General features: G+C 34.6%; 1 protein-coding gene across 6 annotated transcripts in view; it reads left to right on the top strand.

Moving 5' to 3' along the window:
* KIAA1109 (KIAA1109 ortholog) overlaps positions 1-18082 on the top strand; it is a 208138-nt gene that overhangs the window by 123661 nt on the left and 66395 nt on the right. For all 6 annotated transcript variants that reach the window (XM_029234854.1, XM_029234856.1, XM_029234857.1 and 3 more), the window contains 6 exons: positions 661-836; positions 3549-3724; positions 9013-9719; positions 10148-10393; positions 10897-10990; positions 17019-17225. In XM_029234854.1, the coding sequence (XP_029090687.1) occupies positions 661-836; positions 3549-3724; positions 9013-9719; positions 10148-10393; positions 10897-10990; positions 17019-17225 (1606 nt within the window). The remainder of the gene's footprint in view (positions 1-660; positions 837-3548; positions 3725-9012; positions 9720-10147; positions 10394-10896; positions 10991-17018; positions 17226-18082) is intronic.

Raw genomic sequence — 18082 nt, forward strand, 5'->3', positions numbered from 1 at the left:
ACGTGCTAATTCTTAGTATTGGCCCTTGGTTGAAGAAGATAGAAGGATGGTGCTTTTACCAGCTCTCAGCACTTTTCTGGAGCTAGTCTCACTACTTCATAGAGTTTAAATTTCAAAAGAACCAGAAAGGAACATTTCCTCTCTATCACAGGTCCTTTGCCTGGCGAGTTAAAGGATAAGGGGAGTACAGAAGAAAGAAATAGTGCCATTTCATTTTTGTTCCACCTTGGGAAAGCATAGTGGGGAAGAAGTTTGTATGTGGGATTCTGTGACGCCTATGGCTTTTGTCCTGCTGCAGCTGCTTTTTGTAGCCCTGCTACTGTCTATAATTCTGTCCCTTACTGCAAAGCTGATGGGATATCAAATGCTTTTCAAAGATCTTCCAGCCCTAAAGTTTTATAGTTTGGAGTGACTGGCTCTAATACATACTTCCTGTACGAGGATGAGTGATATATTCTGAAAATAAAGTTTAATTTCATTTTCTATTAATAAATCATGCCTGTAAAATAACCTGAAAGTGCTATTTTTCCCCTTCTCAACTTAAATGGTCTGATAATACAATTATAATACAAGTTTCATAAGTTTACTTTGCTGTGCCCCTTTATGTTGTCTTCATTTCCCAGTAATTTAGATTTTATTTTTGAACACTTGCCCTTTTAGGTGTTGCACCCAATCTTCCTACAATACCCTCAGCCTCAGACTTCAACACTGTCTTGTCTAGTGACCAGAATACTTTGGATGGGACACATTCTCAGCATAGCACTAGTCAGGATGATGTGGTAGGTGTAGAAGAAGCCAACCAAGGGTTTCCTGCTGTACAGCTTGCTGATGCTCAGGTGAGCCAGTCTGTTTTTCCCTAATTATAGTGACCTCGCATTGAGCAGTACTTAGCAGCTGGAACCATCAAGTATGTGCACTGTGGAATTCTAGTGAAAATCTTTGTCCTTGCCTGTCTGCCTAAAGCCTTCATGAAAAAAGGAGGAGCCTTTAAAAAGTACATGGGTTAATTATAAATACAAATTAAGCATCTATAGATACTCATTAAACTGAAGAGTGGCATATAGTTAGTTGTCTCGTATAGCAACATTTTTGTTATTTGGAGATAGAGATTGGCAAAATAACATGACTAGAAAGTTAAATTTCATCATTTCCTATAGTCTTTAGTGCTATGTGAAGACTTGAGCGAGCAGTGGGGAGGCATTGAAGATTTTAGAGCAGAGGAGTAAAGTGCCTGGAACTGTACATGTGGAAATGTTATATGAGTAGCAATGTGTTAAATGGATTGAAGTAGAGAAACTAGAAGTGAAAAGATAAGTTAATGAAATAGTTCACACAAGTGGTAATGAAGCTGTTAGCTTAGATGGTTATGGCTTTGATAGGTAAAGGAGAAATATTGAGGAGATCTTATTTAATTGACTAAATGTAGGGAGTAGAGAACAAAATCCTTTGAAATGTACTTTCTAGTTTGAGTGACCAGAAGGCAGGTGGGAGAGTGGGATACGGATATTAAGACGTGTTATTTTTTCAGGATGAAAGAGACTCGAGCATATTTTTTACTTAGGAGGAATTAGGAAGGTTCTGATCAAAAAAAAAAAGGAAAGGAGGGTAAACTGATAGAGAAAGATTCAGGGAGGGATGAGAAGTGTTGGAATTTAGAGTCATTTATAGAGAGAGATACTTTTTGACATAGAAAGTACTTTTTCCCCTGAGAATGTTTGGGAAGGCAATAAGGACAGTTCATAACTGTAGAGGTAAGTTTGCAAATTGATAGCCTCAACTTTCTCTCACAATAGGAAGTGATTTATGTTAAGAAATGTGTCAGGCACTTTTAAACTTTCTTGAGATTTACTTCTCTAATACATTGGAGTAGTTTTTAGGGATTCTTTCACTTTTTATTAAAAGAGAGAGAGAGAAAAGAAATATTTTTTATGTCTATTTTGGCCTGTATATACATTCATTGTATTTATTAGCATCCAATACACATTTTTAGAGACAACTATACTATTTTACGTGTAAGACTCTAAAATCTACCAGAGACATTAATATTAAGTAATACAATAAAAAACTGTGTAAGGTGATTTAGATATATGGAAAGGTTGGAGTGAATGTGAAAGAGAGCCCACCAGACCCCCAGAAGGATTGCCTAATAGTGCTGAGGGTCTAGTTATTTAGAACCTCTTGTGTCCTTAGTAGCCCAGCTATAGGAATAGAAGAGGATTGATCCAAAGCAGATGTAGCAAGAAAAATGAGGTGATGAAATGTAATATACAGTCTTGGAAGTTGATGAAAAGGAGTTTAAGGCAAGATTATGGAGGGGGGAAAGGAAATCACATAACTTTGGAACTAAAGCATTGGTTGAGTTATCTGCATGGCCAAAGAAGCCATTCAGAATGATAAACTGGGATGGAAAAGAAAAGAACCAAAATACCGGGTGGGTTTGCAGGATTAACTAAGGGGCATAAGTAGATAACAAAGATTAGGAAAGGTGGAGGATGGTTTGAACCTTAAAGAGGGAAGAGCGTTTCCATTAGGATGAAAGAGCAAATCTAAGAAAGAGTAAACCCAAGAAAGCGTATGCCAAGCAGATATATAAGGGAGAGAAAAATACTTCCTAAGTTTCCAGTGAGGGGTGAATTGTTTGAATTCTCTCATTCTAGGCCTCCATGCTTTCATGAGGGTAGCTTGTTTTCCCAAGCACAAACAAATGAGATGATGTAGAGACAAGTGAAAGTGCAGACTTGAGTTTCATTGCATAAATGTCATTTCTCCATTTTGATAGATTTTTTAAGCTTCAGGAAAAGATCACTAAGTGAGAATGTGTGGTGAAAGAGTTAGTAGGGGGTCAAGGAAAGCTCCGGATAGATAGCATCTATATTTAGGATGTGGAAGGAGGAAAAGGAACCATGCAGCAGAGAAGGAGTAGTCAGAAAGATTATAGTGATCTACTATTGCACACATATAGTTGCTTCTATTTGGGTTACCTCTTAGTAACTATGAAGTTCAGTTAACTAGAGATTTAACCAGAGTGATGTATTAATATTTCCATAGCATATATGATACTTAAAACGTAAAGGAAGTTCTTTGTCAGAAAATGTTATTTTGCAACCAAGTGATACCACTTAAAAATAGACCAGATATTAAAAATATAACATATGAAATGTTTTTATATTAACACAGGAAACTGATACTCTTTTGTGAACCTTTTATAGCATATTGTTATGGAAACAGTAGATATTCAAGCCTTTTTTAAAAGTAAGAAGTAGAATGATTTAAACTAATTCACAATTTTATTTACCTTGTACTTTCACTTAAGTAGGATCAAGGCATCTTTGTCCTTATGATTAATTTGAAGATGAGTGGCACATAGTAGGTGCTCAAAAATACTGTTAAGTTTTAAGTAAAATTAGAGCTATATTTATTATACAAGGCCTTTTTTTCCCCCATCACGCTACAGTTAATAATATGTACTGAGGTAGAGTGTAAGAAAAAAGCCACAGTAAATGATGAATTGTTAAGTTGAGGTAATATAAATGTGTTATGTCTTTTAGGTTGTTTTCAAACCTCTTCTGAGTCATACAGGGATCCAGTCACAGGATGCAATGCCTCTCTGCTACCGAATGTACTTTGGAGAACACCTCTCATTTTCAGGAACTTTGGACTGCCTTAGAGCAGATATCGTGGATTCAGACACAGCCAAAGAGAGAAAAGGCAAAAGAGCAAGAAGGTGTCTTACATTATGATTGTTTTTATGTAAAATTTTGTACAAAAGTTATAATACCTGTTTTTTTAACTTTGCTTTCTTCAAGTGCTGATGCGGTAGTAATTTTAATAGCCTAATGAGAAGATAACTTCCATTTAACAGAAACAGTAGCCACATTTCCTTAAAAACCTGTTGATTTTATCAGTACGTTATGAGGCCTATTTTTAGGCATATTTTTGTAAGATGTTAGTACATGTATGAGGGTCAGCCAAAGCACTTATGTTGATAAATACACTTTATTTACTGTTGCAGTAGTTTAATTTTTATGATCTTATGGATTGTAATTTTATATATTATTCTTAGAACTTCCTCCTAACCTCCTTTCTGAGTTGACTTGTAGCAGGTAGTATTTTCTATTAGGAACAGAGTAGAAGTCATGCTGAGAGTATGGACTTGCTTTTCACAATAGTGTGGTACCATTAACAATGACCATGAAAGCTGAAACACTGCAGAAGTGACCTAAATGATTATAAAGATTAATGGGGAAAATTACCTTTGTTTTGTGCCCTGGAAAAATGTTTATCAAAATATTAAAAAGTCTCTTACTGTTTATTATAAATGTATAGGAAAATGAAAAATATAGTAAAACTAATATTTTGTACATACAATTTAAAACCTTAGAAACATTGAGAATTAAGGTGTTTTATTTCTTTCTTAAAAACTCGTCAAAGGGTAGTTTGTATAGTCCTTACCTTCTTATCATCATGTAACTTACAACACAGAATGAGCATCTTTTCTGTGCCTTAGCAAATGTCATACGCCATTCTCAGCAGTTTTCAACATTTTACCTTTGCACTTTCAGTGTCATGAAATATCTTCACTAGTTCTTTTTACTAGAAAGGTTTTTGCCAACATCACTTTCTCTGGGATACCTTCATCCTTTTTGCCATGACCACTTCCTCTTTATGCTAGTAAGTTTGCCTTCTCTGAGGTCCTCTAGCTGCATATCTAGAGTTTCTAGAGCAGTGGAAGTGTCAACGTTTTCATACTCAGTTGTTTTCTTCTATAACTCCATTTACTTTTTTAAACTTTATTTTTTATTGAGGTAACATTGATTTATAACATTATATAAGTTTCACGTGTACAACATTACATTTATACTTCTGTATACACTACAGCATGCTCGCTGCCAAACGTTTGGTTTCCTTTTGTTACCATGCGTTTGATCTCCTTTACCCATTTTGCTCTCCCCTCCCTTACCTGAGCCCCTTCCCCTCTGGTAACCACTACTCTGTTCTCTGTATCTGGGTGTTTGTTTTTGTTTGGTTTGGTTTATTTATTTTATTATTTGTTTTTTGTATTCCACATGTAAGTGAAATCATACGGTATGTCTCTGTTTGACTTATTTCACTTAGCATAATGCCCTCAAGTTCCATCCATGTTGCTGCAGACAGCAATATTTCATATTTTTTTATGCTGAGTAGTATTCTGTGTCCATTCATCCACTGATGGGCACTTAGGTTGTTTTCATATCTTGGCTATTGTAAATAATGCCATGATGAATATAGGGGTGAATATATCTTTTAGAATTAGTGTTTTTGTGTTATTTGGATAAATACCCAGAAGTAGGAAAGCTGGATCATAAGGTAGTTCTAATCTTAATTTTTGGAGGAATTTCTATACTGTATTCAATAGTGGTACACCAGTTTATATTCCCACCAACAGTGTATGAAGATTCCCTTTCTCCACATCCTTGCCCACACTTGTTATTTCTTACTTTTTGATGATAGCTATTCTAACAGACATGAGGTGATATCTCATCATGGTTTTGATTTGTGTTTCTCTAATAATTAGTGATGTTGAAAATCTTTTCATACACCTGTTGGCCATCTATATGTCTTCTTTGGAAAAATATCTATTTAGATACTCTGCCCATTTTTAATCATTTTTTAAATTGAGTTGTATGAGCTCTTTATGTATTTTTTGGATATTAACCCCTTATCAGGTATATCATTTGCAAGTATCTTCTCCCATTCAATAGGTTGTCTTTTCCTTTTGTTGATGGCTTCCTTTCCTGTGCAGAAGCTTTTCATTTAGATGTAGTTCCATTTGTTTATTTTTACTTTTGTTCCCTTGCCTGAGGAGGCATATCAGAAAAATCTTGCAAAGACCAATATCAGAAAGCATAGTGCTTAAGCTTTCTTTCAGGAGTTTTCTGATTTCAGGTCTTACATTCAAATCTTTAAGCCATTTTGAGTTGATTTTTGTGTATGGTGTGAGACAGTGGTCTAGTTTCTTTCTTTCTTTTTTTTTTTACATATGACTGCCCAGTTTTTCCAACACCATTTATTGAAGAGACTATCCTTCTTCATTGTTTGTTTTTTGCTCCTTTGTCATAAGTTAATTGTGCTTATATGTGTGGGTTTATTTCTGGGCTTTCAATTCTGTTTCATTGATCTGTGTATGTTTTTCTGCCAATACCAGGCTGTTTTGATTAATTTAACTTCGTAATATAGTTCAGAATCAGGGAGCATGATACCTCCAGCTTTGTTTTTTTTTTTCTCAGGATTGCTTTAGCTATTCAGGGTCTTTTGTGGTTCCATATACATTTTTTGTTCTCTTTCTGTGAAAACTGTCCTTGTGATTTTGATAAGGATTGCGTTGAATCTGTGGATTGCTTTAGGTGATATGGGCATTTTAACAATGTTAATTCTTCTAGTCCATGAGCACAGAATATCTTGCTATTTATTTGTGTCTTCAGTTTCTTTCAACAATGTCTTATGGTTTTTGGTATACAGGTCTTTTACCTCCTTGGTTAAATGTATCCCTAGGTATTTTATTATTTTGGTTTTGATTGTAAATGGGATTGTTTTCTTAATTTCTCTTTCCACTAGCTCATTGTAAGCATATAGAAACAACAGATTTTTGTATGTTGATTTTAAACCCTGCAACTTTCCATTTACTTTTTATTGAATTTCATCACTACAATCTTATTTTGCTTCATTTTCATCTTTGCTGTCCAGTTCCCTCTTACTTAACCATTTTTGTAAAATGTCATGTGGGTTTATCACAAGGAGGCAATATAACTACATACTTTACTGTTTGTGCATGAAATGAAAAACAAATGTGCACTGACCAATCACTGACAGACTTTGACAGACGTAATGTGGTTGGTCAGTGATCATGATGTATGTCTATTATTTATGTAGTGATTTGTGGACTGAAGAGCTAGCAGCAAGTTTATACTTTATGCAGTAAATTTTAGTTAAAATTTGAACCATGCTGTTGGGGTCTGGTGTTATTTAACTATAAACCATGGTAATTGCATCCATTCACATTGGAATCATCAAATCCAGACACCAAAACATTAATATCTGCTTACACTCCTGGATTAGAGTTTAAAGTCCTGAGTTAAATTTGTATTTCTATTTGCAGTAGCCTACTTTCATGTAAATATATACATACATATAAATATATATTAATATGTAAAAATATATGTGTATATATAAAAGTGGATGTATACACACATATAGTATATGTATCATCAGATATAATTAGGTTATGCATAATTATATTATATATAATATGATTATAGATATTAGATTATATTTACAGCCTACTTATTGGCCTGCTAAATGCCATATAATACTGCTACAGACCAGGCCTTCATCTGACCACACTTCCCTTCTTATGTTCCCAAATTCTTTGAGTGACTTTGAACTTACTGTCTTTAGTCTAGCTGAACCTAACATTCCTTTTAATTTTTCTACTATCACACCACCTCTGAGTGCTCTACATTCTTATTACTAGACCATGGTTAGCTTTTATTTCTCAGATCTCCTGTAACTCCACCTTAGATCTTATTTATTAGGAAACTTTTGTCACAGTACACTTTTCCTGGTCATTAATTTTAGTCTTGTCTGGGCTTTTTTTGTAGCACATTGTTCATTCTACTAATTATTGTACCTTACTGTTGGGTTATAGTTTCTTATATAAACATGTATAACTTTCCTAGACCATAAAGCCAGAACAGTTATTAAATCATTTAGCATAAGTCCTGGCATGTAGTATGTCCTCATAAATATTGGTTTCCTTATATCTTTGCTGTCTCCAGTCAAGATAGTTGAACATGTTAGGGGCTTAATAAATATTTAATTTTAACTTTACCCATGTGGCTGCTTTTGCCTTAAATGACTGCTTCATTATGTAGCGAGATTTCTTCCCCCTTTTACTTGAATCTCCTCTGTTTAAGACTTTTTTGCCTCGCTTACATGTTTTCAGTTCTTGTTTTTGTAGTTTTGGATTATTTTAATCTCTTTTGAGTCTCTCTTCTATATTTTCTAATTCTCAAAATCTGATTTTTCCTTCTCTGATTGCACACTTAGCATCGATTATAGGCTTACTCTAAGCTTGTACATTTTCTTGAATTATACCACAGAGTGGAATTTTTCTTATTAAATAAGAAATACTAGTATTCATTAAGGAATTATTAGTCTCTAATTATAAATTCTTTAAGTCAAATTGAAAATATCAAAGAACCTTGGAGGGGTTTTTTCTCCCAATAGAAAAGAATCCTATGTTTAATTTAACCTATGTGACTACACATTCATATTTTACATGGAAGCAGAGGGGAAAATATCTTTTTAAAATTTTGGTGCTTGAGGTTTATTGTTATTAGTAGTTGATTTATGAAAATCTGAGATATTTTGACTTTTTAATATTAAAATTGTCTATAATATTTCTACCTGAAAATTTTTAGATATGCAGAGGATTTGCCAAAATAACTTTTATAGAGGTTTTAAGTCTGTGTGCATTTCTCATTTTTGTTTCAGTTGCTTTTCTTAGCACTTTCAACTTGGCAAAATATGCCAGCAGGGTTTCATTTCAAATAGCAAATCAAAATATATAAAATGTGATGAAATTAAATATATAAACCATATATTTAACAGAAGAGTAGACGATGGTTAAGGAAGATGTTCTAGTTGACCTACTATTGACTTTAAATTCTAAGACCATTGGGGTGTGCCATCAGATGGCAAGAAAAATTATTTTATCATTTCACTGAAAGCATTAAGTCTGATTTTGACTAGTCATAGAGTAAGATCAAGAAGGAAGACTTAAGGCCCAGTTTCCAACTTATGAAAAAGTTGGAAAAACTTATTCTACTTGACCTCTTACTTAAAATTAGTTAAATGGCTTATTCTTCACCTTGGAGATTATTTTGCTAGCAAGTTAATAAAGATTGTGTGGTTCTGGGAAAAAAGAAATAAAACCTTGTCATTTTCTTTTTTCATTTTTTCCCACATTTTTAGGCAAGGCCATGTGAATCTTCCTCCACTTGAGTTCAAACCAGCATTGATGTTGGAAACCTTTAGCATCAGCGCTGTTGTAATGGAAAAGTCTGTGTGCACCCCTCAGAACTCTACCAGTGCTCTTTCTTTTCATGATCTCAACAAGCGTTATTACAATACCTTTCACTGCAACTTTACTATTTCCTGTCAGTCAATAAGCCAGCATGTAGATATGGCTTTAGTTCGTCTTATTCATCAATTTAGTACGATGATAGATGACATCAAAGCGACTCAGACTGACATTAAACTTAGCAGATATACAGCTGGATCAGCTTCTCCAACGCCTACCTTCAAAACCAGGAAACATCGGGATTTTCGCTCATCTGACTTCAGCCGCAGTTCTAGAGGAAGTCTTAATGGTGGCAATAGAGTAAATAATGCAAAGAACAAACGGACCAACAATGAGAACAACAAAAAGGAGTCTCGAAACAAAAATTCATTAGGAAGATCTGAAAGAAGAACTTCAAAAGTGTCTAGGAAAGGTTCAAAAGACGTGGTGGATCATATGACTATCCATATGGATGACTCTGACTCAATTACAGTGTCAGAACAAAGTGAGCCTTCAGCTGAGTGCTGGCAGAATATGTATAAATTGCTTAACTTCTATTCACTTATCTCTGATCCAACAGGAATACTGGAAAAATCTTCAGAAACATTTGGACCAGCAGGTAATGGCTATTTTCATATTTAAAAAATTTTCTGTTTAGAATATCAATAATACTAAAAAAGACAAGTTTATTCATCATGTTTTCTTAATGTTATAATTGGATAATTGAAATGCAAAGAAATTGGCAGTCACCCAAGGAGAGAAAATAGTGATGGCGATTAGATATTCTGCTACCCCTTTTTCCCATCCTTCCTAACCCTTACACAGTGTGCTCCTAAAGAATTCACACAGACCTGCTTTCAAACACCTGACTGTGCTATTTATTTTCAAATATGACCATGGGAAAATGTTGAAAAATTTAAGAAATCATTTTGGTGGGGAAGAGAACAAAGAGAGCCAGTTTGGAATGTGCAGGAAAGAAAGGGCAGTTGATGTCCTTCCATTTTGCAGTTTTCACGCCTAAACCTATGTATTTCTGTTCACTTAAAGGAGTCCGGAGCCCTACAGAGCCAACGTGTAAAGTTGTGTTTGAGAATGAACAAGACAGGAACAGTTTGACTAGGACGCAGAGGAAGCGCAGCGTGGCAACTGCTGAGCCTCAGCACGTCACTCTAATAGTATTTGGGGTTGGCATGGTGAGCCGCACGCACCTGGAGGCCGACATCGGTGGGCTAACCATGGAGTCAGAGCTGAAGAGGATCCACGGCAGTTTCACACTGAAGGAAAAAATGAAAGGCAGGTGACATTCTAACCCTGGGGCGCGTTTTTTCTGAAGAAAGCCAGTGCCATGTCTCACAAATTCCTACTTGGCAATTTTTCTTCAGAGAATGGAACTTCCCGTTTATACGGATCAAGAGTGCTCGTGTATATAGTATCTTTTTCTTATTCTTAACGTTTTTAAAATTCTTGTAAGTATTCTGTGCCAAGTTTTACTTCTGAGATTTAAAATGTCCTTAGGCTGTTTAATGTCATTAGGCTCTTTAGTGCATGAATAGCATGTTAAACTACATATTCAGCATCATTCCAGTTTTGACGTATAATACATATGTATATGTGAATGCATAGAAATAAAAATCTTCAAGGAAATTTTTTAAAAAGTCGTTTGGAACTAGTTTAAATTTCATTGTACCTTTAAAGTTATCTTTTGTCATTGAACGTATTATGAATAAAATGACATTTTAATATGAAGTGCCACTCTATTTCCAGAATTCATACACTTTTTTTTTTCACACTTTAAGATGTTCTACATCAAAAGATGACTGAGACATGTGCCACTGCTCATATTGGTGGGGTCAATATTGTGCTGCTTGAAGGGATTACACCAAATATACAGTAAGTGTGTTTTTTTTTTTACTATTCTCTTAAACTTGTTTGTTATAGTTTTACAGGAAACTTAAAATTCATTGGATGAATCCCGTACCTACTAAGTTTTGAGATTTATATTACTTAATGTTGCCAGACACTGTGATTCTGTCACTAAGAACATCACAAATGAAATATTCTCAGAAAACTTATTTATTTCTTTTCTAAAATTGGCCTACTGCCACCCCTCCACCCTAAAACACTGACTCCCGGGACATGTTAAGATTGTGTGACAGGAAAAATGATTACAGTGCAAATTTCAGTTAAACATATGAGATGCAAAAGCTCACATAATTCAAATAGTTAAGTATTTAAAACAAAATTATAGTCAGAGAATATAGACTGTCTCTTGATTTTATCCTAACTAATCATTACCCATATTCATGCTGGGTTTCCAAACTTTATCTTGCCATTTTTTCATTTAAAGAATTTAACGATAAAGCCTATGAGACCCTTCTAATAGTATAGGTAAGCTTTCTGTAGTGAGTATACCATTCCATATTGCTTTTCTTTTGACTCTTTGCTCTCACCTTTTCTTTATATGTTCTATTTGTGGATCTGTCCAAAATTGTTCTGATAATGATTACCTTTATACATGATACTTAGATCACTGTTTGGTTGTCAATACATTTAACCGTTGACTTTGCTCATACACTTGGGAGTATAAAACTTCATTCCTAACTTCCTTTCAGTGGAGCACTTTTATGCTATAACTACAAAATGTATTTTGATAATTTAGATCAGATTTTGAGGATTTGCTCATTCTTAATATTATAACTAGTTAATGTCTTACTATTGTCCCTTAAAGCATCTATCATGCTAAATACTGACTAAATAGAGGATTTGGTTCAATGCTATAAATATTAAATATTAGTTGTAATTTGACTCATTACAGGTCTATTCATAACATTTCAAACATGGGTAATGTGATGACTGTCTTGGGGAACATAAAATGGATGGATGAAATGGATGTCTAAGTCTTGCTGAGGCAGTTTGGACCTGTATATCTAGAACCAAAGAGTATATTTCATTATAGCTGCCTAAATGGTCCAGATCACATTTCCTAAGCAGTCTTTCTAAAGACCAGGAAATTCCAGTAGTTGTGAGACAAGATCTTTTCTGATCATTCAGTATGGGAGGAGAGGGGTATTATTATATAATAATTACAGTCTAAAGGAGTTATCTATCATGGACCAGGAGCCTCCTATACATTATTTTATTTAATCCTCACCACAGTCCTGTTAACTGGGGTGTTTTATCCCCACTTTACAGAACAATAAATCGAGATTCAGAAATATCAAAGTGTTTTCCTAAAATGCTTAAAGTCATACAGTCAGTAAGAAAAGATACCTGAACCTCGTCACCTTCTACCTCACTATGATGCTACTGCACGAAGTCACCACAGACCTTGGGTTTCATGATTCCTTTGTTGAGTCTAAATTTAAAGTATCATGGTCACTTGGACCTATTCAAAAGTACAACAGGGCTTCCCTGGTGGCACAGTGGTTGAGAGTCCGCCTGCCGATGCAGGGGACATGGGTTCGTGCCCCGGTCCGGGAAGATCCCACATGCCGCGGAGCGGCTGGGCCCGTGAGCCATGGCCGCTGAGCCTGCGCGTCCGGAGCCTGTGCTCCGCAGCGGGAGAGGCCACAACAGTGAGAGGCCCGCGTACCGCAAAAAAAAAAAAAAAAGTACAACAAATTTCTTTAGATGTCTCGTGGGTTTTATTTAGTCTATCCTCTTGAACCAAACATATTTATAAAATTGATTTTTTTTAAAAAGTATTAGTTGATAATTCTTGCCTTTAAAAAAATCTCAAGCCAAGATCCCTTAACTTTTTCATTAAAAAAATAAAAGTTATTAATTACTGCCAAACTCTAGTAGTTAAGACTTTCTGGATTTATTCTTTGGCTTTTCACTTCCAGTTTCAGTGAAAAGGAAATGGAATTTTTAAAAAATAGTTGAAAAGTTTCTTGAAAATTTTAAAAATGGGAAATAAAAGCTTTCCAAATGATTGCTCATATTGTCACTAATTTATGCATGAATGTTTATTTGCTTCCTTTTTGTTTTCCTGCTTTCTCTTGAATCTTCATCTGTAGACTGGAGGATTTTCCTACATCTCCTACAAGCACAGCCAAACAAGAGTTTCTGTATGTCATTATTATTCTTTTTCATGGACTTTGTGATTAACATAGTATTGAATAGTTTTAAAGATAAAATATTTAGATTATCTGCATGGCTGTGAAAGTATGTAGTTATTATTTTGTAGCTTTAATATAGATCCTTTTATAGATTAAAGTTTACTGATTTTCAAGGAAAATACACAGGTAAGGACTACCTTTTTGGTAATTCATACATTGTTTTATTGTTGAAAGATTGTAACACTGTAGTTGTGTGTTGCTTTGTGCTTTTTTAAGACCTATTACAAACCCTTGTTAACGTTTGATGTGATAATAGAAGCTAAAATTTTTAACTTTGCAAATGAGTTTTCACAAATTTTCAAAACTAATTATTAAAACACTAATACATGAAATAATAATTCTGTCTTTAAGATGGAGAGAGTTCACTGCTCTATTGTCAGCTTTTATGTATGGCTTTTACTGTGTATCCTTTTGTATTTTGACGGGCTTTATTTGGCCTGTGTATATCTGATATTTTGTGGTAGTGATATATTTAAATACTTGTCACATGAGTCTTACCACCATGACAGTTTAGTATGTTACTTAGGACGGATATTTTCTTTTGACCTTTTCTATAAAATTTCAGTATGCTGAATAAATAGATGAATCTGCATATTTTGTTCCAGCCTGGTAAGATTATCAATACCTGGTGAGATTTGTTTCATTGTGTATTGATAACAGGCCATAGTCAAAACATCATCAATCAGCAACCCTTTGTTGGGATTATCTGTGATCTATGTCACTTCATCAGCCAACTAGAAGTACTAAAAAAGAATAAATGCACTAATATTAAATTAGAAAATTGATTGTTTTTGGAAGCCACTCTTCCATATTAATATCATCATTAATAACAACAGGTATAAAAAAATAGCTAATTCCACTTTAGTAGTTATAGTAGCTGGAGAAGATTTATTGTTTCTCTCTTTTTTATCACTGAGTTCTCTGGATGTATAATAAAAAAAAAAATCAGTACTGTATGATTTTAGAGAGGATGCTATTTAATGGCTGAAGATCACATCTTTATCCACTCAACTAATTAGGTTATTAGGTTGCATATTATGGCCTGCACACTGTGTTAGGTTTCAGAGATGGAACAGTAAGCAAGTGAGAGGTAGTTCCTGTCATAATATCACTTATAGGACCACTCCCTCCTTTTTTAGGCCTTCCTGCTGAGAGAGTTAACACGTAAGGTACAATTGCCAAATGGGAAAGAAAGCTCCAATGATTTTTAATAGTTAACTGAATTACACGTGATCCCAACACCCTCTGTCCACATTGTAAAGATTTCCAGGCAAAACTGAACTGAGGCAGGCAGCATGGGTCAGGGTACATAAATTAGTTTACCTCCTTTTCCTGCCTTTAAAGTCTGGGCCTGCAAGATCAAGGAGGTGGGGTGGGGGTAGAGATAGAGTAGCGATAATGAGGCCCCAAAGTAAATCCTCAAACTCTCAACCGGCACTACAAGGATGGCTGGCCTACTTCAAAGGCCCTGTGGCCTGGACACGGGAAGAAAAAGAAGATGCGGAAAAGTCCTTGCCTGATTAGGCACTGTGGTGGTTATAACAGGCTCACAGTGGATCTGCCCTCCCACCACTGCCAATGAATTCTTGAGCCAAGCTTCTTGGTCACTTGCCGTGAACTTTTTACATATATGAGGCATGCCTGGCATGCTACAAGTTTTTATAGTCTTCTCTTTAAAAAGACTTTGACCACTTCTTTCCTGTGTAAAAGTCTTATATATGCTACATGTTTTTTGATCTAGATTAAGTGACAGCTCTTTTAAGAATTAAAATAGATAATATATGAATATATAATTATGAATAGATAAATCTGAAATTATGAGTAGATAATTCATACTGGCAGCTTCTAAATTGTTTAATTCCTCATTCTGGGTCTCCTTACATCTTTAACATGTACAGTTTGACAAGAGTTAATCAGACATCCTCTACAGTGTCTGTCTCAGTTTGATCAGTGTAGGACTATCCTGTTGTCTAGCTCCAAGGAACATTACTCACGCTGTAGTCATGGGCATCATTTACATAGCCTACAGTGTGATGGTGCCCTCTGGAGTTGGGCAACACAGAGCCCCCGACGTCCTTAACATCAAAATTTCCACTGGAAATACCACAGTAGGATCTACAGTAGGAGAGCAGTCAGCCCCATAGCTTTCTATTCTGACATTTGGTGTATAACTGAAAATCAAGGATTGTGTATGTGCTTATATAATCACAAGTAATATTTAAGCAGACTTCTATAGATTATAAAGGTAAAATAGTAAGATAGGTGTAGAATTTCTTGACTGTCATGATAACAAGACTTCTTTGTAAATGTATGCTTAGTTTCATTCAGTAGGTGAATACTGTTCACAACTAGAAAGCCCTTTGCATTTTAGCACCATCTGAGTGTTCTGGCTCATGATGAAATTGAATTTAAAATGGAATCTCATTGATGATAAATAGTAGCTTTATTTATTAAAATAGTTAAGATTCAAAATTCAGTAACTAGTCAGCATCCTAGAATCTATATTCATGCTAGCTAGAACAATTCCATAGATTACTTTTTTCTTTTTCTAGTCAGTGATAGTCTTTGAGAAATAGTTTCCTTTGAAGAAGAAAGCAAATATAGTTCTCTAGTAATCATTTTTGAATTTTGTATAATACCTGGATTTCACTATCTGTAAATAATCAAAACTTCTAATAGAACCACTGTTACGCTTCTCGAGGTTTATTCTAATAGAAGTTAAATGTAATGAATGGATGATTCCTTAGGTCCTTGAGACTGTAAATAAATTCTCGGTGAATCCTCTGTAGCCTAAGTAGAGATAAATGTGTGTGAACTGACATGTAGTTAATATGAAATTTGCATTTTGTGTGTTTTGCTAAATCTGTTGTCAAGCATTCTTTGCTCATTTGAAAGATAAAATATATGTTAAAAGCTTTCCTTTTACTACTGGGCCTTTAGTGGTGCAGTTCATTGACATGAACCTTTCCACTGTGTCAAGACTGCTTCATCATGGCTTTTACATACATGATTTATCACGTGATATCTGTGGAATTCCACAGTTGTATTGAGTCATTCTTCTGCTGTACTTCTTTCTGCTCATTCATTTCACAAAATTCAGTGAGTGTCTACTATGTTTAAAGCACTGTTCTAGGCATTGGAAAGAAAGAACAAGAAATCAAGAAAGACAGTATTTCTATTTTATATCTGTACCAGTAAAGCTTACCAATTTTTAATTAAGTAGTAGTTACTCATTATGAATTGGACTTCTATCATTTCTTTGCTACTCACTGAAAATAAAAATGGAAAATGCAAGTTAAATTTCTTCCTTCTCATTGATTTCTTTTAATATATTGGATGATTGTTAGGTTAGTTTCTTTGGCTGATTAGATTTTAAGAAGTATAGTGAGTGTTTGTTTCTTTTCTTTTAATTTTCACTGTTTATATTTTCTTAGTGGTTGTACAGATGCCTAAAATATGTTGAAGAAAAACGGAGTTCTGAATGGGGAAAAAAATCAAAATGGGATTTTGTGTGTTGTATATGTGTAATATGTCAGTGTATTCTCTTCCATGTAAGCACATATATACATTCTTCTGTAAACTCTTTATTAAACAGAATAATATTCAGTACAAACAGTATAAAATGTATGTCCATATTTTTAGAAAACATTATTTCTTTAGTGTGATTTAAATGCATGAAAAATCTTGTAATTTACTTCATTGAATGATTTAAAAACATTTGTCTTGCTCTCAATATACTTTTTCAAAGTTTCTCTTTACTTGGCCATATTTTAATGATCCTCCTTCTCTTTTAATAGAACTGTAGTGAAATGTAGTATTGCCAAGTCCCAAGCCCTCTACAGTGCCCAGAGGGGGTTGAAGACTAACAATGCCGCGGTGTTCAAAGTAGGAGCTATCAGCATCAACATTCCCCAGCACCCTGCCACCTTACACAGCATGATGGTTCGAAGTTCTCACCAGCTATCTAAGCAGATCTCAGATCTCATCAGACAACCTTCTACAGTGTAAGTTATTTATTCAAGATCTGTGATTCTATATAGTATTTCATGTCATTCTTTGCTGTGTTAACAATAGTTTGGAGGAAGACAGAAGGTTACATCTAAGTAGTGACTATTATGGATAGTGGGGCAGGTGAAAAGTAGCTAAACATGATTGTGGGAGAATCATACTCTGGATATCATTAAAGTACTATGTCACAAATGCAATTGCGAGTCGTTCATATTGCATCAGTAAAGCTTAAGAGATCCTAGAGATTAGTGGACATTATAATGTGTTACTAATAAAAGGCAAATTCTAGGATTGTAGCAATATTTCTTCACTTTGAACTCACTGAAATTTGTGAGTGCATAGATTTATAAAGTTGCAGTGGCCATTTATGTCCCATGCGTGGTTTTGTGCTGACCTCTATGTGAGATTATTGTACATGGTTCAAGGCAGGATTTGAATATACCATTTAAATATTTTAAAAGGCAGTAAATGGGGCCTTTGCACAGTAACCTTTATTCCCTGGGTCTGCATTGCCAAGCTTTCTTCCTGGTCTCCAAAGTTATAGCTAATTAATAACTAATAAAAATATAAGTAAAAGGTAAAAATTTGTCTTGTTATGTTTCCTTTTTCCTAACCTGTAAGGTAGAAAAACACTAGTGTGTATTTTGACAGTGTCTTAAAGCAGTGATTTTTCCAGTTGTCCTATCTAGATCTTTAATTCTGATGTAATATTAATTCATGTCTGGTTGACTAAGTAGTAATAATTTAAACATGTTTCTCCTGTCTCTGGAATATGGAATCCAGAATGTGTACATGAGCCTTAGTTATAAAATACCCTAAGGAATTTTTCCTTATTAGAATGTATTGGCAGTGG

The sequence above is a fragment of the Monodon monoceros genome, unplaced genomic scaffold, assembly GCF_005190385.1.
Source record: "Monodon monoceros isolate NGI ecotype Baffin Bay Population unplaced genomic scaffold, NGI_Narwhal_1 Super_Scaffold_20, whole genome shotgun sequence".
Classification (NCBI taxonomy): domain Eukaryota; kingdom Metazoa; phylum Chordata; class Mammalia; order Artiodactyla; family Monodontidae; genus Monodon; species Monodon monoceros.